Source organism: Macaca mulatta, chromosome 9 (genome assembly GCF_049350105.2).
Source record: "Macaca mulatta isolate MMU2019108-1 chromosome 9, T2T-MMU8v2.0, whole genome shotgun sequence".
Classification (NCBI taxonomy): Eukaryota; Metazoa; Chordata; class Mammalia; order Primates; family Cercopithecidae; genus Macaca; species Macaca mulatta.
The window spans coordinates 1,878,460-1,905,403 of record NC_133414.1 but is presented as its reverse complement, the minus strand read 5'-3'; the positions used below and the strand labels follow the sequence as shown (position 1 = coordinate 1,905,403).

Genomic DNA, 26,944 nt, shown 5'->3' with positions numbered 1-26,944 from the left:
TCTCGTTTCTGCCAAGATTCCCCATCCCAAACACCCAGGGAGTGAATTCCACTCTAAGAAATACGGGTGACCCAGCCGCGAGGGGCATGCTGACAGCCAAGGAGGCGGCATCTCCAGTCAGCCAGGATGGGGGAAAATGAATGAGGGCTAAATTTGATGAGTCAGCACTGTGGAAATAACAAGCCACCAACCCATTAATAACAAGCCAGCGGGTTATTTGAATTCAACCATTTCCATTTCCAAAGTTTTTCACAACTGTGTAATGATCTCCTTGTCACACTCATTACACTCTCACACACTTGAGAGTCGTTACTGTAAAATAGTAACTGACTTTTGGATTAAGTTTCACACACACGCTTGCTCTGCATGTGCCGGCAAAATCTAAGGCGGAAAAAGACCATCGACCTGACATACAAACATATTTATATTGAAAAATAAAGGACCAGATGACTGGCATGGTTCTCAACCATGCTGGGCCGGCAGGGTCCTCTCCAATCTTACTGGGTGTGGAATATTGGAACCCAGCACCCAGTGCCATGTCTTGGCTGTGTAATCTTCCCAGTGTGGGCCTCCTGGTAAAATGAAAATGAAACTGCTTCCTCACAATGTAACTGGGTGAGATCTAGAATATGAGATGCTTTGAAAGGTAAAGTTGTTTTATAAATAGATCATGCAATATATAAATATACCAGACCCGCCCTGACCACCAGCACCTGCCCCACCTTTGAGACACAGATGACATCTGCCTCTTTGTGGAATTAGGAATGTTCTAAATTGAGGGCTAAGAGTTCACCTCCACCAAGCTCATCCCTGCTGGAGGTGACCATTCCTTCATCCTCCAGCATGCAGCCATCAACTGGGCACCGCCATACACTGGGCACTGCTCTGTAGGCCCACGGGGCTGCAAGGAAGAGACACGGCCCCCACTCAGGGTACAGCAGTCTCACTAAGGGAGCAGTGAGTTTGGCAGGCCAAAAGCATCATCCTAGCACAGAATCCAGCCCCACCTGCACAGAGCTCTGCGACTCATGGCCAGCCACTGAGCCTTGCTGGGACTCTGTTCTCTCACCTTTAAAAACAGGGATAACAGCAACACCTACCTGATCAGGTTATTTTGATGGCTAAATGTGTTCATGTATTTCTAGCTCTTAGAAAGTTACCTAGCCCACAGCAAGTACCATGTAAGTGTTAGTTAATTATTGGTAATGGCACTGTTTCATTTACAAATTATTTAGTCAGTGCCTGGCATACAAAGTTCTGGGGAAACAGCAGAGAACAAGAGACCAAACACTTACCCTTGTGGCTCTTATATTCCAGTGGGGAATGGTTCTTAAAGAATAATTTAAATCCAATATAAAAGAACTATAAAAGAACTATGTACACACAGAGTTGTTGGTCCATATAAACAAAACTTTGGTAAATTTTAAAATGTGGAGTGTTACAGAGATTTCTGCTACAGGTTTCTAAATAACTCAGTTTAAATTAGTGTCCTGGTCTGAAAGGAAAGGAGGGAGGGTTGGGGGAGGGAGTAGAAGGGGGAGGGGAGGGGAACCAGCCACCCTGGCTTCCTTATTGTGCAATGCACTTCCAGCCCCAGAAGCATAAGTCAGTATGACTTGGAAAGTAATTTTTTAGCATTTCTCGGCTCCAGAACTGTGATTGTCCAATATCTTTCCATCTTTCTGGGAAACAAATCTGGCAAGTTTTGGAAGCTACTCTCAAACTTCATGTGGAAAATAGTAATGTTTTACAGAGGCTTCTGGGGAAATGATACTTCTGAGTTGCCAGTGAATACAATGCTTTATGTGTAGGCAATTTATCTACATGAATTAAACTTATTATATGAAAATGAGACTTCACAAGGTAGAGCTTCACTAATTAGTGACTTCTGAATGCTGAAGAATAACTTGCTGAAATTTACTTTCCTATTGTAAAGAGATAAACATTGATTTTAAAAAATTAGAAATGTGCAAAATTACTAATACAAACATTTTTAGATACTCATTTACTTAAAGTTGATGTGCCATTTCATCTTAATACTAGTTCAGTTATTCAAGCAAATGCCTAAGAAATTCTCAGAGTAATGTGTCTTGTTCTAGTTGCTGTATATGTCACAATGTTTTAAAATTAAACTTATTTTGAAATAAAACACAATTTGATTTGCCACTCCAGTGGATGGGATGCCAACTCTCTCACATTAATTAGCTCCTGAAAGTTCTGTTTATGAATCAGAGACCATTTCTTTGCCATTATGAGAAATATAATCAGAGAAATATATACTTATGAACAGAAGTTTATTTTTATCAAATTAATGCAGTCATATGGTAGAGATTCTAAAGAACTTCTGAATGAAAAGCCATATTCTCCCACTCCACCCCTCACTCCCCTTCACTCTCAGAAGCCACTCTAACCATTTTAAATTTTGTTCTTGTGACTCTAAGTACTATATTGCTTCTATATTTCTAGATTTTCAGTTCTAGATAACATCTATTGACTCTTGCTATTAACATTTGATACTTTTTCATTTTCCATTATTGTTTTTAATGCACAATTATAGATAATAAACCTTTATTTCTCATTGCATCAAATTTAGAAGGTGTGGGTTCACTCCGTTCTGTGCATTGAAGGTGGCAGCCCTCAGCCCCTTCCCCACTAGCCAGCTTCTCCCAATTACATGTTACATCTTTACACCATCATCACTGGTATTTATATCCTTTCTTATGCCCATAATTAAGTCTTCTCTATTTTGTCTTTTGAGTGATTGTAAGAGCTGAACAGCATCTATCTGATGAGAGTATTGTAGATATTCCCACCACAGAGCCAAGCAGAACCACGTTCAACCTTCCCAGGACAGTTCCCCTGAAAAGGGAGCCTGGCTGCCTGGCGTCAGGACACACAGAGGCTCTGCCTACACCCCCAGCTCCAAGTTGTGTTGTGTTTAAGTTTGATTCACGTGTGTTGCTAGACTTGCTTATATCACTTTTGAAATATTGTGCTTTTTTTTTTTCTGGAATGTCTTCTTTTTTCTTACTGAAAAAGAAGAGAGAGGAAGATTGTGCCTTTACCATACATGCTGTCACGAGGCCTCCAGGGAAGCATCTTGCAGAGGGTACCTGCCTCTCTCCCGGAGAACTCCCCAGCCAGGCCCACCGAGGCACATGCTCTGCAGACCCCGCGTCCTGCTCTTCCAGTGGGACACCATCTCCGAGATCATTGTCTTCTTCCCTGCTTTGTCTCCCCTCATACAGAGCTTCCTCAAGAAGCATCATCTACAATGGGAGATCAACTTTGTGAATATTCCCACATCTCAAAATGCCTTGATTTGCTTCTCATCCGTCTCAATAGGTTCCCAGGTGGGGAATTCTAAGCTTTCAATTATTTTCCCTCAGTATTTTGAAGCAATGTTTCCATTATTTTTTATCCAATATTTCTGACCTGCCTCACATTTTCTCTGCAGTGACCAGCACCCATCCCTACCCGGGAGGGGGAAAGGTCTTTTTTTAACTTGGATTTAAGAATATGTTTAGGTATGAGCCATTCACCTCTCTTGACATATTTAAGCTATTCGTATATTTTCACGTCATTTGTGTTAAGAATTCCTTCATTTACACACATTTCTGTTAAATTTTCAATACTCTCTATTAATCTTCTACTTTTACTTTTTAAATTTTGGTCTCTTCATTCTTTTACTCGATGTTTTTGGAGATTTCTTAAATTTATCCTACAGCTCATCAACTGCCTTTCCCTCCTAATTTTTGCAATCTATTTTCATTATTTGAGTCTTTCACTTATCCTCCATTCTTCCTTTTTCATAAAGGGCGTGGACTGTGTCTTCCGGGGGAGCCTCTCGTTCTGTAGCTGTAACTTCTGTTCAACTCCTCTGAGGAGACGCCCTGGCCCGTGTCCCCCAGGCCAGGGGTAGTGGCTTTCTGTTTCTCGTGGTCTTTCTCCCGTGTCCTGCTCATGGCTCTCGTCTGAATACATACACTTGTGAACGAGACGTTAGATTGGTATCGTAGGCGCTGGCCTGGTGTCTTCTGCGGTGTCTTCTGTGGCCAGCTGGTCCTTCTCCCACAGGCTCCCGCCCGGATGGGAAGGCGGCGCAGGGCCCATTTCCATCAGCTCAGGTCTCCTTAGGATTCCCGGCAGGCGCCCCCACCCCGGCCAGCGCCAATGAGGTGGGGTCCCAGCCGGCCCTGGACCCTTCTCAGGTGGTCCTTCCCTCCTTGTAGCGTGAGACTCCATCTTTCATGCTGAACAAGTGCTTCCACCCTCAGACATTCTCCCCAGTGAGCAGGACGCTTGGCCAACTGCCGCAGCCATTTATTAAAAATAATCCTGTGAGCCTTATGCCAGGAGAACACGCACTGCTGCCCCCGGACCCGTAGCCACCGAACCTGGGCCCTCCCAGGCCTGACCTTGAAGGCAGCTGCTCTCTCTGCCACTTGGAAGCTTTGCTCTCATTCTCTCAACTCCTTCTCTGCTCCGACTCACACGCCATCTTCTCAGAGGGCGTGGACTGTGTCTTCCGGGGGAGCTTGGACACTGCTCAGGCCATCTCCTGGGAGGGCGTGGGCCTTTGCTCAGGTCTTCGGGAGGAGCCTCGCCATGCTCAGGCCGTGTCCCGGTGGAGCGTGGACCTGACTGAGGCCGTCCCCCGGGAAGCTGTGGACCCCGCTCAGGCGGTCTTCCAGGAGGGCGTGGGCCCCCTCTCAGGCCATCTTCGGGGGGATCGTGGGCCTCGCTCAGGGCGTCTTCCGGGGGAGCGTGGGCCTCGCTCAGGCCGTCTTCCGGGGGAGCGTGGGCCCCCTCTCAGGCCGTCTTCCGGGGGAGCGTGGGCCCCCATATCAGGCCATCTTCCGGGGGAGCGTGGGCCCCCATATCAGGCCGTCTTCCGGGGGAGCGTGGGCCCCCATATCAGGCCGTCTTCCGGGGGAGCGTGGGCCTCCCTCAGGCCGTCTTCCGGGGGAGCGTGGGCCTCCTTCAGGCCGTCTTCCGGGAGAGCGTGGGCCCCCTCTCAGGCCGTCTTCCGGGGGAGCTTGGGCCTCCCTCAGGCCGTCTCCCAGGAAGCTGTGGACCCCGCTCAGGCGGTCTTCCGGGAGGGCGTGGGCCCCGCGCTCAGGCCGTCTTCCGGGGGAGCGTGGGCCTCCCTCAGGGCGTCTTCCGCGGGGGCATGGGTCCCACTCAACCGTTCTCTGGATCACACAGTAGTTCAGCTTTGTTACCTCCCGAATCCTCTCGTTTCACCGGACAAAGAAAAGCAAATGTTCTCCCCATCCTCTTGAACCCCGACAGCACTTACTAGCCAAGCTGTCAGGGTACAGCTTTATTTAGAAACTCTTGTGTTTCATGAGAGAATGATTCTTAAAGGGGCTGTTGATAGTGATGCCTTGCATTTAATATGCAGATTTACAGTTTTGACAGCATTTTTACATACACTAATCAGTTTGATTGACATAACCCCGGTAAATGGGGAAGGCAGGAATTCTTATTAACGCTTTAGGAAATGCAGACACCAAGATCAAGAGGCCAAGTGGCTTTCCTGACGCCCTGCGGGCTGGGCAGAGCTGAAACGTGGAGCTGATGGTCCTTTATCCTTCGCGGCTCCAGGTTCCTGTTGGAAGTAGGCATCAAGGCCCGGTGGTGACCACGCATTACCTCTTTATGGGAAATTATTTTTCTGAGTTTATTAAGTAAATAACTAGAAAAAAGGAGTTTTCTAGAGTACATTTTTAGGGGTTCGTGTTTAAACTTTTGCTAGTCTAGCCTACAAAACATGTTCTGAAACCATGGCTTTTATAAATATTCTTTCCCATCTAAACTAAGGTCCAGTTTTATCACTCCACAAATTTCTTGGACTTATAACTGCCCTGGAAAAATGCACATTTCTTGAAAACAGCCTGGTAAAGTTGAACTTTGTAAAAACAGCCCAGGACAACAAGGAAACCCTTCTGAGGGAAGTGGTCTGGCCTCTTTTATTAGGGAAAATACAGAAGTGCCAATTAATTCCACGACGGAACATAAGTTTTCCAAGTTTTGAAATGTAGACTATGTTTTGCTTCATATGTTTGGCTTTGAACCTAAAATGAGCACATCAGATAAAAAAAAGTGTCTGTACTATCTGTGCCATGCTTTTGGCTTGAATAAAGAATTGTGTTATTGTGTTGTACCAGATAAAACTGGTTATCAAACATGATTTTCCCATTTGCACTTTAGAAACCATGACAGTTTAAATACAGTTAAAATTTCTCTTTCCATCATACAAAGAGCATCTGTGTAAGTTCATCTTCACAAGGACCTAAGAGAAGCGGAGTATAAGGAGTTTATTCCCCCAATTTTTCAAAACCTTTGCTTTCATTGTCTCCCCTGAATGACTGGCAGTCACTTTGATCTTAAAATTAAAAGCAAGGTATTTTTATTTGCATCCAGTCGGGCATGAGGAAGATAAGCTGAAACAAATGAACTGGACAAAAAACCTTAAACAGAAACCTCATGCTGTGATGAAAGATGGCGAATTATCATCTGTATTTCAAGGAATTGATTTTAATGATTGCTAAGTGGATACTGAGAAATGTGAAGCTGATGCTGTGTCTCTGTGGGTCTGTTCAGGCACATTAAGATTCATGGAGGCCGACAACCCAGTATAATAAGGAGCACTGATGGGCAATTGATTTTAAATCTTTGGTTTAAACTGTTAGGTTTAAACTATAAGATGCAGGATGGATTTCACTACACCAATGCTGACCCTTGCGTAGTGTGAATGCTGACACATTTCTACTAAACATCCCTCCTAAAAATGGAGAGGAAAAGAAAATTAGTCACTGACTGGACATTTGTTCTACCCGAATCCCACTTATGGCTCATTTAAATAGTTTAGCCTGGAATAATTCACAGGGTGCCGATGAAAACCCTCAAAGCTGAATTAACTAAGGAGAGGACTGGCAGCCCTGGCCGTGAGTTAAATCCTCACCAAATGCCTTCATTTATCCCAAGTAAGGAAATGGGTAGATGGAAATAACATGAGAAAGGGAGGAGAAAATATTTTTGCTACACTCTCTCAAGGTCTAGTACTCCAATCAAAGCTGTTCAAACACTTCTGCACTTCTCTGATTATTAACTCATAACTGAGCATTCAATTCTATCTTTAATCTAATTGTCCAAAAGACTTCACCGAGAAAAGAAAATCCAACACTATATCTCAAGGCAACACAACTAAACTCATTTTATTCTGGTCTCTTTGACTATGAGTCTTTTTTTAATGGAAGCGTAACAGTAACTTTGTTGGTGAAAAAATAAAGGACACTAGCATCCAGTGTTTACCTGCGTGCCAGGCAATGTTTGGGGTATGTAAAGCCACATTCTCCTGTTATTCAACAAGCTAAAATATTCTTATGTTTACCCTAACCATGCTCTGGTTAAGCACAGTTAGGAAAGAGGGCAAGAAAGAAAAAGAGAGAGTTAGGGAGGGAGGGAGAGAGAAAGAGAAAAAGAGAGAGTGAGGAAAGGGAGGGAGAAGGAAGAAAGAAGCTTCATGAAATGACTGTGTGTTATCTGTGAGCAGGAGTTATCATCATTGACCGGGTCCCCACTGTGTGGCTGGAGATATTAAAGATATTCTAAAGGATTTGGGCTAATTAGTGAACAAATGTGAAACTGAGTGAAGCTGTAACCCTCTGAAATAAGTGTGGACTTTCAAATGCATGCACTTGGGGTCATGGTTTACACTCCCTCGTTCCCTAGTAGACCCTGTATTTAAAATTTCAAGATGTGTCCGTCTGCATTAGGTGATATTGAAAGGGCTTCCCTGCAGAAACACTGGAGGAATCTGTGGTGCTGTTCCAGACACATCCACATTGGAACCTGGGGGTAATTCACGCCAAGAAACAGGGTCTCATGACTTCACACAGCAAAATGGAGGTCTCCTGGCTTCCTGCCCCATACTGCTATAACCAAACTTTCCTCTCCCCGCACCTCTCTTTCCCACACACCCTCACTGCACACCATGTCTGTATCTCCTTCTGCTGCTCCGTTGGACTTTTGAAGTCCTCATGCACAGTGCTCTGGACCCAGCCCCTGCAGCGGCTTCACCACACTGATGACAGGAAGAGGTGTTCATGGAAGCAGGCTCCCAGGTTAGAGAGGCGGTGGGCATCTGATCCCTGAGGGCTGACCCTGAAGAGGAAGGGAGGCGAGGTCTCGGGCTGAGGAGGAGCTCCTGATGGAAGAAAGCAGTCTCAGCTTTGGGGCCATGCTGGCAACAGGTGGCTCACGGGGGAGCTAGTCATTGACAAGGTCAGTGGAGGGCAGAGAAGGGGAGGAGAGCATGAAGCTATGATCGACAGTGGGTTGGGGGCAGCCTCTCCACCTTAGGTCAGTGCCTACCTATGTCATTGGGTCATTACCCAAGAATGAGGGCTCTAACTAGCCAGCCAGATTTGAGCCCAGGGGAACTCACAGCTCAGTCAAGAAAAGAAGAGAAAGTATTGGAGGTCAGCAGAGAGGGCGTGGCGCTCACAGGGCCTGAACAAAGCTCCCCTCTGAGCTGATTCAAATATGATCTTCTTAAAAACAGAACAAAAATGAGCATGTCAAGTGGTTGCTTACAGATGAAGAAAGCACCGTCACTTACAAGATTTAGCTCATGAATTATTTAGGAGCTCTGGCTTCATGCTCTCATTATTTCTGGTTTTAGCGCCAGTGAGACCTTGTCAGCCATCCTCGGTAGGAGAAGGAAGAGACCGTTCATCGATCAGACCAGGTGTTTCCTATTTGTTCCTTTGATATAAAAGAATGAGTTACTAATGGGGTGAAGAGCTTGCTCAGCCCAATGCAAATGTGGAGATAAATAGACTTTTCAATCTATTAATTGCAAAGCGTTCATTGTCATTCTACCTCTTTCTTGGGGGTAGGAAGAGGGCATTGAATATATTTACTAAATGTGAAATTACCATATTTATATCCAGTGAAACCCTCGCAGTGTTGATGTTGAGGAACATAACTAATAACCTTCTCATAAGCTCATCTGGCCTGATCTTTTGATGTATGTGGTGTCCTACCCCAAATTCTATGCATTTTGCAGTTGTATCCACTCGGAACGCCACTGGCTGCAGGAGGTGAGATAGCTGATTAGCAGTGTTGCAAACAAGCACCTTTTTACCTTTTTATTGTCTCAGTGACCAACAGTGGCCCACGTGCCAGACAGTGGTGGCAGGCACCATTCAGGCCCCTGTGGTTTCAGGATGTATCACCCCCTGGTCACTCCTCATCCCGCCTGCTGCAGGCCACATTCCCAGATCCCATCAGGGCAGGAGGAGGACATTTTCCATCCTGAAGACTTCTTTTGGCCAGGATTTTGCTGCTGGCCACTCAGCTGTGCAGGAAGTAACAGGGAGAGCTGGAAAGGGAGAGTTTTACATCTCAGTCTCCGCAGCAGGGCCAGTGAGGGAGGATGGCTTGGAGCAGCTGAATGTTCAAGAACCAACACTGGTGCAGGTATCCATAGTGCCTGCTTACATCTCCTAGAGCCTCAAGTCCCTCTTCGTTACTGAGCTGTAATACTGGGCAATACTCCAAGTTGAGCACCGTGCTGGGACGAGTGTGGAGAGGACTGTGCAGCAGCAAATACTGCTGCATCTGCCTATCCATTCTCATGCCCCAAAAGTATACTTTGGAAAAGTCAAGTTAATTCAGTAGGAGAATGTGCCAGATGTGCCGTTGTCATGTAAACAGTTAGGTCCCAGGGCTGACACATGGTTGTCAATGTGCTTGCTTGCCTGGACGCTGCCTATGTCAGTGCCTAGCTTGTCCTGCCCTCTGATGGGGCTGTAGTGTGTTTGACTCACCATGAGTCACAGACACACATGTGACGTGTTGTGGGATGGATCCCCTCCACTCTCATAAGGTTGCACTGTCTAGTGAACCACACAGCTGGCTCCCCACCCAAGGCCCACAGAAAGGTCACTGGCATCTCCTGAGTTTCCTCCCTCTCATCTCTAACCTCACCGACAGCCCATCAGGTTTGGAGAAGTTCCATTCCCTGAGGGGGAACAGCAAAGAGTGTTAACCAGCTGACATCTGGTCACATCTCTGTCCACAGGCTGACCCTCTTAGGGTTGTAGAGGGGGCCACAGTGCCCGAGGCCATCACAGGTGGACAGCAGCCGGCATCAGCCTGGCATGGTTTCTGGGCTCTCTTAGTGCCTTTGCCATGTTGTATGTTATGTGGAGTAAGCAGCATGTTGGATTAGTGTGTAGACCCAGCGCTCTCACATGTGCCTGGCACAGAAGGCTTGGTGAGTGTCAGCCACACTGAGGAGGACAAGATACATGAATGGCACCCAGGGCCAGTGACTGCCTCATTTCCTGTCAGAGCAACATGTGAATCTGTGTCTACAAAGCAAGCCTCAGTCATTTTGGAAGGAAAAAGAATGAGTGTTAAAACAGCAGAGTTATTCATGTCTAACATTCCTGGGTCCAAGCACTCCCTCATGTTTTGGCCCCATGAGGAGCTTGGAGCATTGGCTCTGCTTGCTTCCTCACTGGGACTGAGCCCCGGCATGACTGGCAGTCTCAGCACCTGAAAGTGAGGGTGGCATGTCCTCTGGGAGCATTTTATAAGGAAATTAATGAGTATGTGATTACTTTGCTTATCCTGACAACTAAGGGCTGAGGCTGAGAAACCCTGGCTTTCACGGCGTGTTCACACAGTTGGACAGAGTCAGCATTTGGGATTCACTAATCGGTTGCCCACCATTCTTTGAAACTCAGGTATAGCAAATGGGGACCATAGCATCTGTGGATGCCCACTGAGTGGGTTTTCTTTGTAGATGTCTCTGAATCTACTGAGCACCATATGTGTGCAACGTTCAAGAGAAACTGTCCCTCAATTCAATGGTTTCTCATTCAAATTGCCAAACCAAAGAATCCGCCTCAGTGAAGAGCACCTGTTCCCAAACTGCATCCAATGACATCACACAGCCAAGTGAAAAAATGAATATTCTTCATCTGCTTTTTTTCACATACTTGTGCTCCCCAAATTCACCTGGCCATAAGAATAACCTGAAAATATTGCCTAAAAACAGATTTTCAGGAACCTCACAAGGAGACACTCATTCAATAGTTTTGGGGTTCTTGGTTGGTAGGAAGCTGGAGCCACATCTGTGATTTCAACAGTGACCAAAAGATTCCTCTGATCACACAAGTATAAGAAAGAATTGCCAAAACTTGCTTGACATCTTTTATGCAGAGAGCAATTCTCCCAGTTCTGGTGAAGGCAACATGGTGGACAAGGCTTCTACCCGTCATCTCCACTCAGGAGTACCTAGGAAGAAGGTAGACAGTTCTGGTGATGTCACCCACACAACAGGAGGCCCTCCAGAAACTACTACTGCCCCACAGGCACTGGAGTTCTACACCAGTAACCACACAGATTCGCCCCATCCTAACCACACAGCGCACCATGACCTAACCACAGAGCCCACTGCATTCTAACCACGGAACCCACTGCATCCTAACCAGAGCCAACTGCATCCTAACCAGACTGTGGCATCCTAACCACAGAGCCCACCATATCCTAACCACAGAGGCCTCTGCATCCTAACCACAGAACCCACCATGTCCTAACCAGAGTCCTCTGCATCCTAACCACAGAGCCCACCACATCCTAACCAGAACCCACCATATCCTAACCAGAGCCCTCTGCATCCTGACCACCAAGCCCACCTCATCCTAACCACGGCGCCCACCTCATCCTAACCACGGAGCCCACCTCATCCTAACCACAGAGCCCACCGCATCCTAACCATAGCCCACCATAACCTAATACAGAGCCCTCTGCATCCTAACCACAGAGCCCACCACATCCTAACCACAGATGCCACCACATCCTAACCACAGAGCCCACCACATCCTAACCAGAACCCACTGGATCCTATCCACAGAGCCCACCACCTCCTAACCACAGAGCCCACCGCATCCTAACCATAGCCCACCATATCCTAACCACAGAGCCCACCACGACCTAACCACAGATGCCACTGCATCCTAACCAGATCCCACCACATCCTAACCAGAGCCCACTGCATTGTAACCACAGAGCCCACCGCATCCTAACTGCAGAGCCTGCCGCGTCCTGTCCACAGAGCCCACCGTATCCTAACTACAGAGCCCACCGTATCCTAACCACAGAGCCTACCACATCCTAACCACAGAGCTCACCTCATCCTAACCACAGAGTCCACCGCATCCTAACCAGAGCCCACTGGATGCTATCCACAGAGCCCACCACATCCTAACCACAGATGCCACCACATCCTAACCAGAGCCCACTGGATCCTATCCACAGAGCCCACCACGTCCTAACCACAGATGCCACTGCATCCTCACCACAGAGCTGTCCTCCCATGCTCCTTGTTTTCATGCAGGCTGCTCCCACTCCTCGGCTCCTCTTCATTCATTACCTGGCCAGTTGTTACACACCTTCTAGTCCAGGGCACAGGTCTCTTCTTTCTCCCTCTCTTAACACTGGCTTTGACGTCCACGGTTGCCCCATCCTCTGAGAAGGTGTCCCCACAGCTGGTGTAGCCCAGTCACAGTGAGCTTCTGCTCTCCTGCCACGCTGCCTTCTCCCTGCCTGTGAGCATGTGCTGTGAAAGGAGCTTTGAGACTGCACACTTTTGTATCCCCTTTCCCTCGAATAATTTAGGTGTTTAATGCCCATTGAATGAATGGATGGATAAACAAACAGAAATACATGAAAATATGCCCTTGATACTTTAAGGCAAGTGAGTGCTCATCCTGGAATTGTTATTTGGCCCATAGTTTAGTACCGTGGTCAGATTTAGTTGAAAGGTGTTCTTGAATGTGTCTTGTCTTTCAACTGTCCCACACCAGCCCTCTTGTTCTCATTGGAAGAACATGTGCTTTATAATCAGTAGAAGTAATAATGGAACAAATGGTGTTTTTGTGTCATTCTAGCAAGGGAAGTCACAGAAATGTCCTGGTTGCAGATGGAGAAACAAATATGATTACAAGAGAATAGAAATATATGCATCATAATAGCTAAAGATGGTGGTATTTTTGCTGTGTATCAGGCACATGTTAAAAACTTCGCATTATTTTCTTTAATCTTTGAAAACTTTTTCCAAACAAGACAACTGAACACAATTAAATTCTTGCCTCAAGTAAGCAGCAGAAACAGGGATACCTGTGCCCTAGAGCCTGTTAAACTCTGCTTACAGTGGTTTGTTATCTGATATTCCCCAGATGTATCGTCATTCATAGAGGAGAGCACAAAACATTTACACATAACTTGTTTTCCTTCCAAAATCAATGCATTTGAAATGTTTAGAGAATAAAAGCCCAGGGGACACTAGTGTCTTCTGATTCCTGAGGAAAGCCATAAATCAAGACCCTAGTGGAAGAAAAATCTCCCCTGTCAAAAGCAAAACTGTTTTCTTTCAGTCTTAGTCTAATCATGTCCCCAACAGATAAGACATGCCCAAGCCAGACATTTTAAAATCTACCTGATTTCAAACTAATTAGAGGAAATATAGAGAATGGAAGCAGAAACACAAGAAGATTTTAAAAATTGGCTTGCAGGAAAAGATTGAAAATAAAACACAGACTTTGGCCAAATAATGACTAGACGTGGGATTGCAGGCCAATCATGATATTCCCTGTGAGTATTCAGAGAATACCAACCACAAAGAGATTGGGAGTTTTAAAGATGAAGTCTGGAAAGTGGACTGAAATTGTATAGAAGATCAGTTAGGCTGAACATTGAAGAAGGTTTCCTAACACTGAGCACTGATAAACTGTGGAAGAGTCTTTCTCAAGGGAAGGTGTGGAAACCCTGTTATTGAGTCATTAAATTCAGTGGGCACAGTTCTAGGAAATAGGGAGTCAGAATTAATTACACATGACACCCTTGGGGCAGTCTACATGTGGAGTAAAAATTATTCCTTTCTCTCTCTATCTTCTATAATTTTGAAATGTATTTCTTTGACGCTATTTGGTATATTTTACTTTCAGTTTTCTTCTTAGAAATTTGGTAATCTTTTTCCTCCAAAACCAGATATAGTATAAGAAATGTACCTTTAAAATGTTGGAACAGGCTGAGAATGACTTAGTTCCAAGTAAATAAATAAAAGCCCATTCCCAGACATTGTCTGGAGATGGGTGATGTGCTGGGGAGAAGCCCAGTGTCTTCATCCATTTGTGCTGCTGCAACAAAATACCTCATACTGAGGCCATTTATAAACAACAGAAGTTCATTGCTCACAGTTCTGGGGACTGGGAAGTCCAAAATCCAGATGTCAGCAGGCTTGGTGTCTGGAGAGGGCTGCGCTCTGCCTCCAGGATGGCGCCTTGTTACTGCATTGTTTGGAGGGGAGAAACACTGTATCCTCACAGGGCAGATGGGATGGAGGGCAAAAAAGGGCTGGACTCTGTCTGAAGTCTCTTTTATAGGGGTATTAATCCATTCATGAAGGTGGAGCCCTCATCCCCTGATCACCTCCTAAAGGCCCCACCTTTTAATACCACCACAATGAGGATTAAGTTTCAATATAAATTTTGGAGAAAACACCACATTTAAACCATAGTACTCACCAAGTTTATACATTATCTCTTATTTTCTTTATGACATATGCATCTTTATTTCTTTAATCACCCAAAATCCATTCATTGTGTTAGGGTTCACTCCTGGTGTTGTACACTCTATGGGTTTGGACAAATGTATAATGACATGGATCCACCATTGTACCATCATACAGAGTAGTTTCACTGCCCTAAAAATCCTTTGTGCTCCATCTATTCATCCCTTCCCCCGCTCAACTCCTGGCAACCACTGACCTTTTTATGTATGTCCATAGTTTTGCCTTTTCCAGAACGCCCTGTAGTTGGAATCATACAATATGTCGCCTTTTCAGATCGGCTTCTTTTACTTAACTTTTATTTAACTTTCCTCCATGTCTTTTCATGGCTTGATAAATGATTTATTTTTAGTGCTGAGTAATATTCCACTGTCTGAATGTACCATGGTTTATTTATCCATTCACCTGCCTAAAGGTATCTTGGTTGTTTCCAAGTTTTGGCAATTATGGGTAAAGATGCTATAAACATTCAAATGCAGTTCTTCATTTCTTACATCTAAATATTGATCAATTTGGAATTTACTCTGGTACATGGTGTCAGATAAAGATGCAATTTTATTTCTCAGATGACTATTCAGTTGTTAGATACCATTAATTGGATAGTCTCTCTTTGCCTCAGTGGTTTGAGATGTGATTACCTTTGTCCTGTACTAAATTCCTGTACGTGTTGGGTTGAGTTCTGGACTGCCCACTTTGTTCCACCTGTTTCCCTTCACACCCCATCCCCACAGCGACCTGGCGTGGAGCCCCTGTAACCTGCTTGATGTACTCTAGGGCTTGTCTCCAGCATTAGCCTTCTTTTTCAGAATTTTCTGGGTTTCCTTTTAGAATCAGCTTGCCCAGTTAAAAACAAATAACTATCTTAGTTCATTTTGTGTTGCTATAACAGAATACATGAGACTGGGTACTTTAGAAAAAATAGTGGTTTATTTAGCTCACAGTTCTGCAGGTTGGGAAGTTTAAGGGCACGGCAGTGGATTCTGGTGAGAGCTTTTTTCCTGCATCATAACATGAAGGAGAAGGTCAAGGGGGAAGCAGATACTTGCAAAGAGAAAACCAGAGGGGCATTATGGCTTCATTACAGCCCACGCTCATGGGAACTAACCCATTTCCTTGAGGACTAATCCATCTTGTCAGAGCAAGAACTCACTGCCTTGAGAACAGCACCAAGCCCTTCATAAGGAATCCACCCCATGACCCAAACACCTCCCACTAGGTCCCACCACCCCTCAACACCGCCACACTGAGGACCAAATCTCAACAGGGGTTTTAGCTACAAATAAACCATACCCAAGCCATAGCAATGACAAAACAAAATTACACTTTTTAACCAGGTGTCTTGTCCAAAACAAAGCACTATTGCTGTTTCTTTGGGAATCCTGTCAACTTTATAAATCAATTTAGAGAGGATTCATTATGTTAAACCTCCCGATCCAAAAATGTGGCATGTCTTTCTGTTTGTTTAAATTTTGTTGTGTCCTTCAATAGGATTTTGAAGTTTTATTCACTATAGTCCTTGGTCATTTCTTGTTAAACTTATTCCTATTATCTTGTTTGCTGCCGTTATAAATGGAGTCATTTTTCCTTTACAGTGTCTCTCTAGTTGCTGTGTGTCTATATGAAAGTTATTGATTTCTGTATATTAACTTGGAACCCTTTCACCATATTAAGCTCTCTCATTGTTTCTAGCAGTATGTCAACTGGATTCTCTGGAGGTTTCCAGACACAGAATCATAGCATGTTCAGACAGTGCTTGTGTTACCTGCCCCTCTCCAATTACTACAGAGCTAATTTCTCTCTCTTGTTGTGCTCGTCAATGGCTGCAGCAGATGTTCCTGAATGGTTATAGAAGTGCCTGGAGTGCTTGCCCATAGAGCATGATACTCATGTGTGTGTATGTGTGTCTGGTGTGTGTGTGTGTGTGTGTGTGTGTGTGTGTGTGTGCATAAAATCACATTCAGGAAACAATCCCTCTGTTCTACTTGATAGAGTTGAGTTTTGATAAAAACTTAATGTTTTATCAAAAGCAGTTGTATTTTGTCAGATGCCTTATCAGTATCTGTGATTATGCTTATTTTTGTATTGCATTTAAATTTTTTTTTTCTTTTTCTTTTTTTTTTTTTTTCCTTGAGACGGGGTCTTGCTCTGTTACCCAGGTTGGAGAGCAGTGGTGCAATCTCAGCTCACTCCAACCTCCGCCTCCGAGGCTCAAGTGATCCTCCCACCTCAGTCTCTCGAGTAGCTGGGACTACAGGCTCATGCCTCCATACCCAGCTACCTTTTGTATTTTTTGTAGACTTGGGGTCTGGCTATGTTGTCCACGCTGGTTTCAAACTCCTGGGCTTAAGCAATCCACTGGTCTCAGCCTCCCAAAGTGCTGGGATTACAGGTGTGAGCCACTGTGTGCCTGGCCTTAATTTTTTAATATAATCAATTCTTACATTTCAGAAATAAGCCCACCTTGCAGGGATGTACTCTAGTACTCTTTTCCTCTGCTACTTGATGGCTAGTATTTTGTCTAACTGAGGGCTCTGTTTTCTTTGTTGCGTAGCCTCCGTCAGGTGGGTATGGCAATAATTTAGGCATTCCATGGTGACACACAACCTGAGTCTTCTCTTGTCTTTACATGCTCCGGACACTTACAATCCGCTACCTTTCGGTCGAATTCTACAAAACTCACCGTGCTTGGTGCTTTGGCGGGGTGCAGTAGCCCTGCTCTTTGGCCAGCTTTTCTACTTATTCTATAGAAATTCGTATACATATATTTTCTGTGACTACTTCTCATGTTGTCTTACAGAGTAGTAGTTTTACTCTCAATAGCCATTTATAAGAAAAGAGATCACCAATAGCCACTATGTATGGAGTGATGCTTCTATACAAACTTGCATTTTATCGGCTTAATAGCATCATTGGAAGGATTGGAATAAATGCTGTTGGCACCACAGCCACCCCATCCTGGGCTCCTGATCTTCTCCAGCTGCTCTGAGTGCCGGTCAGGGCAGCTCATGGCTGCAGCCACCTCCTGAGAACGGCCCTGGCCACCAGAAGCCTACACGCCTGGGAGCACCCACAGCTCATAACTGGCACATTGCACACCCTTGCCTCACACTCCTGAGCTTCCTGTTGGGTCAGCTGGACATGGGACCTCAGCACAGCCTCCCCTCGCCTGGCGTCCCTGCTGCCCCATCCTGTCTTCCTGACTTAATAAGCCCCTGCCGGAGCATCCCCGACCCAGCCTCTGCTGCAAGGCGGCCTGGCTTCGGACACATTTTTACACAAAGCATTGCTCATTGAGTGCAGAGCATTTTTGGCGTCCATACAGCTTGGCGTGGCCTCACCCCGACCCCAGCAATCAAGGATCTCCGTGTGGGGAATCAGAGTACTGAAAAAGGAGAATGTTAGACACTTCTGTGCAGGGCTGACACAGCCCTAAATGCCACTGGTTTGTACCTGGAGAGTGATGCCCATAAACCAAGGACTCGGTTTCTCTCCATAGGTATGAGTGGCCTCGACCTGCCTGTGGCCCCACCATGGCAGCAGCACCCTCGCGCTGTCCCGTGACGTGGGTGTTAAGAAAAGCGTGTTTATCCGAATGCTGTTGGTGCTGTTTCTGTTTTCGACCTTTTTGCTCGCAGTCTTTAACTGCTACTGAGCTGTTTGCCACCGCACCACGCTGCCTGACGCCGCACTGTCCGCGTGGCGCCAGGGGAGAGATGACGACGCCCGTCCTCTCCTTTCCCCCAAATTAAATCGGTCAGCCCCAAATTCGGCCATTCTTCATTAAAATCTTCCTCTTTCTCATTTGTAATGTGTGGTACCCGAGCACATCTTCTGGCTTCTTGCTCTCCCCCATCCTCTGTGTAAATTTCCCAAATCCTGTGGATTTGGTCCTTCCTCTGCTCTCTGGGTCCCTCCCGCCAATCCACTCCTGAGGGCGCTTCCTAAGTCCTCCTGCACCATGTCCAGCCCTGGCCTCCCACCCAGTGTCCCGGCCCCTTCTCTCCTCCTGTGCAACCCAGCACTCACTCATGGGCAACAGTGCTGCTGTCCTTCCGGAAAACCCTTTCACAGCTCCCACTGTCTGTTGGTGAAGAGCTGGATCTTCAGGGTGGTACTCAGGGCCTCTGTGACCGACTTCCACCCACCTTGGAAGCTTCGCCACTTTCCCACACACATCTCCCACAGGCTCCAACGTCGGCTTCTCCTTGTCCCGCAGAATACGCCTGTGCCCTTTCCCATCCCTGCCTCTGGTCACCATGCCCACTCTGCCTGGGACACCTCCTCCTGCCCCCTGTGCAGAAGCTCCCAGGGTGTGAGTCCATCTTTCCCTTCTCCTCCCTCGCTCTTGTGCTGGTGACATTCCGTGTACAGCACTTCTGCGACTTTTCTCATATGACATCTCGTGCTGCAGCTGTTTCTGACTGCATCATCTCCCTCGGTCCAGGCTTCACATCTCCTGTGTTGTGGGAGCATGGTGCTGGCCGTAGGGGTGGGAATCATGAAAACTGAATATGCAAACAATGCACTTCTTGGGCCACATAACTGTGCTGAGTGTGGCAGAGCCTGGAGCCAAACGGAGCTGGGAATCAATGAGGGGTGAAGGGAAAGCAGTTGCTTTTTTCTACAGCTCCTATTTCCACGGAATCCAAAGAGAAGGAGCAGGCCGGGGCCTCACAGGCCACAGCACCGTGGAAATTGGAGCTGGGACAGCAGCACTGTTGCCCATGAGTGAGTGCTGGGTTGCACAGGAGGAGAGAAGGGGCCGGGACACTGGGTGGGAGGCCAGGGCTGGACATGGTGCAGGAGGACTTAGGAAGCGCCCTCAGGAGTGGATTGGCGGGAGGGACCCAGAGAGCAGAGGAAGGACCAAATCCACAGGATTTGGGAAATTTACACAGAGGATGGGGGAGAGCAAGAAGCCAGAAGATGTGCTTGGGTACCACACATTACAAATGAGAAAGAGGAAGATTTTAATGAAGAATGGCCGAATTTGGGGCTGACCGATTTAATTTGGGGGAAAGGAGAGGACGGGCGTCGTCATCTCTCCCCTCGGTGCCACGCGGACAGTGCGGCATCAGGCAGCGTGGTGCGATGTCGTCCTCGTGAACCATTTCTCAACAGTTCACATGTCACTGACTGCCTGAGTGAGACGGTGGCTCCCACCCCTGGCAGAGTCAGTAGCAGCTGCCCACCCCGGCTCCCTGTAGCCTTAGATCCTGATCCCATCTGCTCCTCCACTTCTGGGACCCCCGCTGGGAGGCAGCCTCCGCCCCCAGGATGGCTGAGAGAGGAGGAGGCCTGGAGCTGGGACAGGGCAGCTGCTCACGAACTTTCCCGGGGGAGGAAACTCAGGGGGGGCTGGTCGTCTCCTCTTTTGATTAAAGCGGCCTGGGGAAGTCCGGTCACTTCCTGAGCTCAGGAGCAGTCCAGTCCCACCAGGGAGGGGGCAGTGGGTAGACAGCAGGACCAGGACCATGGAGTTCTCTTCAGGCACAGAAGCAGGGGCTGCTGGGAGAACTGGGATGAGCGGAGACAGCAGTGGACATGGGCAGGAGGCGGGGGCTGTGCTGGACCGCTTTGCCTGGAAGGAAGGACACTGGACAGACAGACCTCAGCTGCAGAGCCACGGGGGCAGGGATGCCGCTGGGCCTCCGCGGGGCACTTCCGCAGTGCTCCGTCCCTCTGGGCTCCGCGTTCTCCCTGGCTCTCACTGGCAGCTGCTGACTCCGCCCTTTCATCTCACAAAGAAAGATCCCGCGTTGGGGCCCAGAGAGGGCCGATGCCCTCAGGGCTCGAGAACCAAGTGCTCAGGGGAGAAAAAGTCACATCAGAGGAACAAGTGTGTGAGAAGTGAGAAGTGCTCATGACCAGCCAGCACTGTTTGCCGTGGGGAAGTCGATTTTATTTAAGATGGGAGGGAGGTCTGCTTCTGGCATGACATGAATTTGCGTGTCACCTCTTCCAAGAAATGGTCTGGACATGTATTTACCAGGTGACTCCGTGGACGTGGCCGCAGTCGGCAGCTAACGCGTCTCTGTGCTGCCCTCACTTGGCCTGGGATCCGGGCCCAGCCAGTGGCTGTCACATCCCAAGGCTCCTGGGTGCCCACAACGTACCCGCCACCTCCAGCCGAAGGGCCTGGACGATGGATTTGTTACTGGATCGGCAACACTGACCCGTCTAATGACACGGACTCCCTAGGGAGACCCTGCTTGGATCATTTGGTGGAAATTCTGACTCGTGTCCTCAAGGAATTCACCATCTAAGTGCAGAGAAAATACACATCCACAGAGACCTGTTACAGCAGAGCAAACAAACATTGGCTTGTGTCTTCCAGCTTCTTCTGAAACAAAGTGATGGATATTATACTTTAAGGACATTACGCTGGGGGTTGTTTTTCAGGTTTCTTTGTTTTGTTTGTTTTCAGTCCCTGAAGGGAGTATCATTTTTGTGGATGGGGTTCCTTTGACTATGGTTAAAATGACACATCCAGCGTCCTTTCTGTGTTAGGGTGAAGGGTTCATCAGCTCCTGTCCTGCGTTTCTGTGTTAGGGTGAAGGGTTCATCAGCTCCTGTCCTGCACTGATCCCGTTGGGGGACAGGGGAAAGCGCAAAGGTGGTCAGAGGTCGGGCAGGAAGCCCAGGCTGTAGCCAGCACTGCTCCCACTCACAGGGGACCTGGGACTCAGAGGTGAAGAAAACTGCCCTGGTAGTAAGTCCGACCTCAAAACTCTGCTCCTACGGTGCCTCAGGAGCATTTCAGCAACCTTGCGGATAACAGAGGCACTTTGAGCGCCGTCTCAGGCTGCCATGGAGTAGGTGGGAATCCCTCAGGCGGGCGGTCGCCTGTGACGGCCTGGGGCACACAGAAACCTTGCTTCCCAGCTCTCAAAACAGTGTTTCCAAGGTTTCCTAACCCAGGGAAACCGCTGTTGTGAGACCCTGAAAAGACCGAGGAGGGAGACGGGGGCCGTGGGCCGCGCTGCCCTGATGCTGTCTGTGTCCCCAGGACTGGACGCTCGGCAAGCACAGGTCGTGGCCCTGTCGTCGGGGACCAAGTGCATCAGCGGCGAGCACCTCAGTGACCAGGGGCTGGTGGTGAATGACTGCCACGCAGAGGTGGTGGCCCGGCGGGCGTTCCTGCACTTCCTCTACACGCAACTGGAGCTGCACCTGAGGTGAGCGGCTGGGGATGGGCTCCAGGGCAGGCGGACACCATGGCTGGGGGCTGCCAGGGAGCAGAGGGGGCCCATGCCTGGCTCAGAACACGCTTCCCTCTATCCTGGCACAGGGTGAGCCAGGAAGCGCCCCTTGTTATTCAGACTAGAGACATCCCTGGCGCACCTATAGAGCCGCCATGCGGGCTGGGAAGATGCTAAAATTCCAGGCTTCCTCCTTACTCCACGTTTCCCTCCAGAAAACACCTTTGCAGCCCTCGTCCTCCTGGGCAAGGCCACCCTCTCCCGGCCTCGGCTCCCCACGCCCCCCACATTCCTGCACTGCCCCCTTTTCCGCCGTTGCCCTCAGAGAACGTGAGTGCAGTGCCAAAGCAGTGGTTTGGAGATGCGCTGTCTTCTTGCCTCCTGTGCCAAGTCCATGTGAAGAGGCCGCTGAGACCCTGAGAACTGTGCCCCAGTCAGTATTGGGTTCCCGGGGTTCTGTGGCCTGCTCTGGCTGTTGGGCAGAGGTGGCTGTCATGGGGCAGCCTTCTGTCCCTGAGACACCTTAGATGGGAATGAAACCCACATGGTTTGCAGCACGTGGCCTCTCCAACACACCTCCAGCCCGGGCCGTTCAGTCCCAAGGGCTCGCTGTCAGCTCCTTGCCCGAAACGCTCCCTCCTGTGTCTCCTGTCTATTCTTTCACATCCCCTGAAGCCGTCTGCGTTCCTCAAATCCACGAGTAATGGGGCCTCGGGGGGCTTTGGCGAGGGTCATCTCCATGCCCATTAGCTGTGCAAAAGCCACACAAAAGCAGAAAGGCCCATGTGTAGCCAAGCAGATGCCACTGAAAACAACACCTTAACACACTCAGCTCATTCTTTTTTTTTGAGACGGAGTCTTGCTCTGTCGCCCAGGCTGGAGTGCAGTGGCGCGATCTCGGCTCACTGCAACCTCTGCTTCCCAGGTTGAAGCAATTCTCCCACCTCAACCCTCTGAATAGCTGAGACTACAGGCATTCACCACCATGCCCAGTTAATTTTTGTATTTTTAGTAGAGACGGGGTTTCATCACGTTGGCCAGACTGCTCTCGAACTCCTGACCTCAAGCGATCCACCCGTCTCAGCCTCCCAAAGTGCTGGAATTACAGGCATGAGCCACTGCGCTTGGCCCACACTCAGCTCATTCTTATCAGAGCCTCTGAGCAGGGAGCCACAGGCTGAACCCATCCCTCAGTTCCCTGAGGCCTGTGGGTGCAGCAGGAGTTGGATATGGGAGAACAGAGAAATCTCTCAGAATGTAGGGAAGGATTTCTCCTAAATGCCCACCTGCTCAACTGGGACTATCTCCAAGATCCCTCGCTCATGTTTGTGTCAGAGAAGGTAACTGGGCCAATATTTACCAGGAGCTGGTTACCTGCCTGGTGCTATGCCACCAGCTGGGGGGTCCACAGGTGCACCCGATGCCTGCCCTGCATGGGGAACCGGCACAGGGGAGCGGGGTCCAGGGCAGCCACGTGGCTGATAGGCCCTGCCCCAGGGTCCAGGCTTGGGACACATTTGCCAAGGGTCCTGGGGGAGGCGGCTGGGGCAGGCGGCTGGGGTAGTGGGGGGCGGTGGCTGTGGGCTGAGTGCGGCACAGAGGCAGGAAGGCTGCTGGATGCCGCAAGGGCTTCCTGTGGAGAAAATGTCTGTTCTGTTGCCTGTGTGATCTCAGGGCCCCGCAGAACACAATCCATCACCCATGGGGCAGAACGTGTGAAAACAGCAAGACCGGCAGAAAGTAGATGGCCAGCAAGCAGGGAACAAACACCAGGAAGCAGGGAATAAACACCGGGAGGCAGGGAATAAACACCTGGACGCAGGGAACAAACACCGGGAAGCAGGGAACAAACACCAGGAAGCAGGGAATAAACACCGGGAGGCAGGGAATAAACACCTGGACGCAGGGAACAAACACCGGGAAGCAGGGAACAAACACCAGGAAGCAGGGAATAAACACCGGGAGGCAGGGAATAAACACCTGGACGCAGGGAACAAACACCAGGAAGCAGGGAATAAACACCGGGAAGCAGGGAACAAACACCGGGAAGCAGGGAATAAACACCAGGAGGCAGAGAACAAACACCGGGAAGCAGGGGAATAAACACCGGGAAGCAGGGAATAAACACCAGGAAGCAGGGGAATAAACACCGGGAAGCAGGGAATAAACACCGGGAAGCAGGGAATAAACACCGGGAAGCAGGAAATAAACACCGGGACGCAGGGGAATAAACACTGGGACACAGGGAATAAACACGGAAGAAGGAAATGCAGGCGCATTTGCTCAGTGCCCGCTCAGGTGGGACTGAGGTGGGGCTGCTCAGCTCGAGCTTCACAGCTGGTGGGGGTTTTGCAACAGGCCGAATCATTCACCATCAGAGAGAGGCTGGGACCTCTCCTGCCCCACCTGGGTCATGGCTGGATGCAGAAGGAAAGCTGTTTCGCCATGGCTCTCCACGTCCACCTGTGCTGGTGACCGAGCCCAGGCCTTCCTACAGCTCCTTTTCTCCTTTTAATCACACACAAGCTGCCCACTTAGGCTGCGTCAAACCTGCAGTCCGCTGTGAGGTACGGCTGTGAGCAGCACTGGCAAATCCACAGAGTCACAGCTGTGTAGACGGATAGATGTGGGTTAACAGCAACGGGGAAAAATGGCCTGGTAAAAGATCCTGGTGGGGCCAGGCGCGGTGGCTCACGCCTGTAATCCCAGCACTTTGGGAGCCTGAGGCCAGGAGTTCAAGACAAACCTGGCCAACATGGTGAAACCCCATATCTACTAAAAATACAAAAATGAACTAGGCGTGGTGGCGCATGCCTGTAATCCCAGCTACTCGGGAGGCTGAGTATTACTTAATACTCAAGGCAGAAGAATTGCTGGAACTCAGTGGGTAGAGGTTGCAGTGAGCCGAGATCGCGCCACTGCACTCCAGCCTGGGCAACAGAACAAGACTCTATCTCAAAAAAAAAAGAAAAAGAAAAAGAAAAGAAAGGAAAAAGATAAAGAAAAACTTGGGGAACAACTCTACAAAACAGGACTCAAGCGTTCACCTGGTTGGAACGTTTCTGGTTTGGTTTGTGATAAATGACCCCAAACCTCTTTGTGACCCTAGCAAGCGGCGCGAGGACTCGGAGCGATCGATATTTGTGCGGTTAAAAGAAGGCGGCTACCGGCTGCGGGAAAACATCCTCTTCCATCTCTACGTGAGCACCTCCCCCTGCGGAGACGCAAGACTCCACTCGCCCTACGAGATCACCACAGACCGTAAGAGACAATGCTTTTACCTTCTGTGGGCCAGCAGCCCCCAGCTGCCTCTATCTGGGACTCTGTCCCGGGCGGTGTGTGGGGCCCTCGGGTACTGGAAGAGGATTGCCTCTGCAATTAGTGGGATAATCATGCCTCCAAAATCTTAGTCTGAAATGCTCAGGTGATTGGCAGAAGAGCAGTCTGAGGCCTAAAATTAGCAACCTAATGGCCGTAGTTCTCTGTTTTGTTTTAATAACTCAGATAATCCCTGTGTCCTGGGTTGGGAAAATGGGATGAAGGGAAGGCCAGTGAGAGCTACGGAGGCTGGGAGCAAATTCCGACTGGCTCTGCTTGCCTTCGCTCACAGCGTTGGGGAGAAAAAAGCTCAGCTTTTGCAACCAAGCCGAGGATGAGTGATTCCCTGCAAAGGGGTCTCCCCAGGCGAACTATAAAGTTCCATTGCAAACCCGCCCTGTGAGCATTTATCGGGGGAGATGGGACAGAACACACCACGCATTCCCCGCCTCTCTGTCCTCTCCATCAGCAAAGGGCAGTGATGCTGTGAGTGCCAGGGTCGGAGGGCCAGGCCTGGAGCAGGGCGGGGCTCTCCCTTGATGCCACCCTTGACAACAGCATCTCCATGATAAAAGGTGCTGCAGGGAAACTCCTCTCTTTCATTTTAATGATGAAATCCTATTGCTTAGTGCTATCTGCATATGTCACACACATATATTTATATACCACATACACCACATGCATACCACATATACCACACATGTATACCACACACATACCACACACACCACACACTACACAATACACACCCACCACATACACTGCATGCATACCACATACACCACACACACAAACCACATACACTACACACACACCACATATACATGTATACCACATATACCACAAACATACTACACGATACACACATAGCACATTCACTACATGCATACCACATACACCACACACACATACCACATATACCACACATCCATACCACATATAGCACACACACCACACACATACCACATATACCACATGCATATCACATACACTATAAACCACATACACCACACACACATACCACATATACCACACACACCACACACCACATACCACATACACTACATGCATACCACATATGCTACACATGCATACCACATACACTGCACATACACCACATATACCACACACATGCCACAAGCACCACAGGCATACCACACACACCACACACAGACCACATACACCATACACATCACATACACCATACACACATATCACATAAACCACACATGTATACCACATATACCACACACATATCACACACACCACACACATACTACACAATACACACATACCACATACACTACATGCATACCACACACACCACACACCATACCACATATACCACATGCATATCACATATACTACACACAAACCACATACAGCACACACACCACATATATCACACACATACCACACACCACATACATGCCACACACCACATACCACAAACACTACACACATATCATATACACTGCATGCATATCACATACACTACATGCATACCACATATGCCACACATGCATACCACATACACTGCACACACACACCACATACACCACACACATGCCACAAGCACCACACGCATACTAGACACACCACACACAGACCACATACACCACACACATCACATATATCACACACATCACATACACCACACACAGCACATACACCACACACACATGCCACATATACCACATGCATATCACATACACCACACACACATTCACATGCTCCCACATCCTTTCCGGAAGCAGTCCCAGGCAGATCT

The 26,944-nt window shown here is 48.4% G+C and overlaps 1 protein-coding gene across 1 annotated transcript in view; it reads left to right on the top strand.

Moving 5' to 3' along the window:
• Window positions 1-26,944, top strand: part of ADARB2 (adenosine deaminase RNA specific B2 (inactive)) — a 519,334-nt gene that overhangs the window by 449,203 nt on the left and 43,187 nt on the right. The window contains exons 5-6 of the mRNA XM_001118272.5: window positions 21,663-21,831; window positions 24,965-25,116. Of these exons, the coding sequence (XP_001118272.4) occupies window positions 21,663-21,831; window positions 24,965-25,116 (321 nt within the window). The remainder of the gene's footprint in view (window positions 1-21,662; window positions 21,832-24,964; window positions 25,117-26,944) is intronic.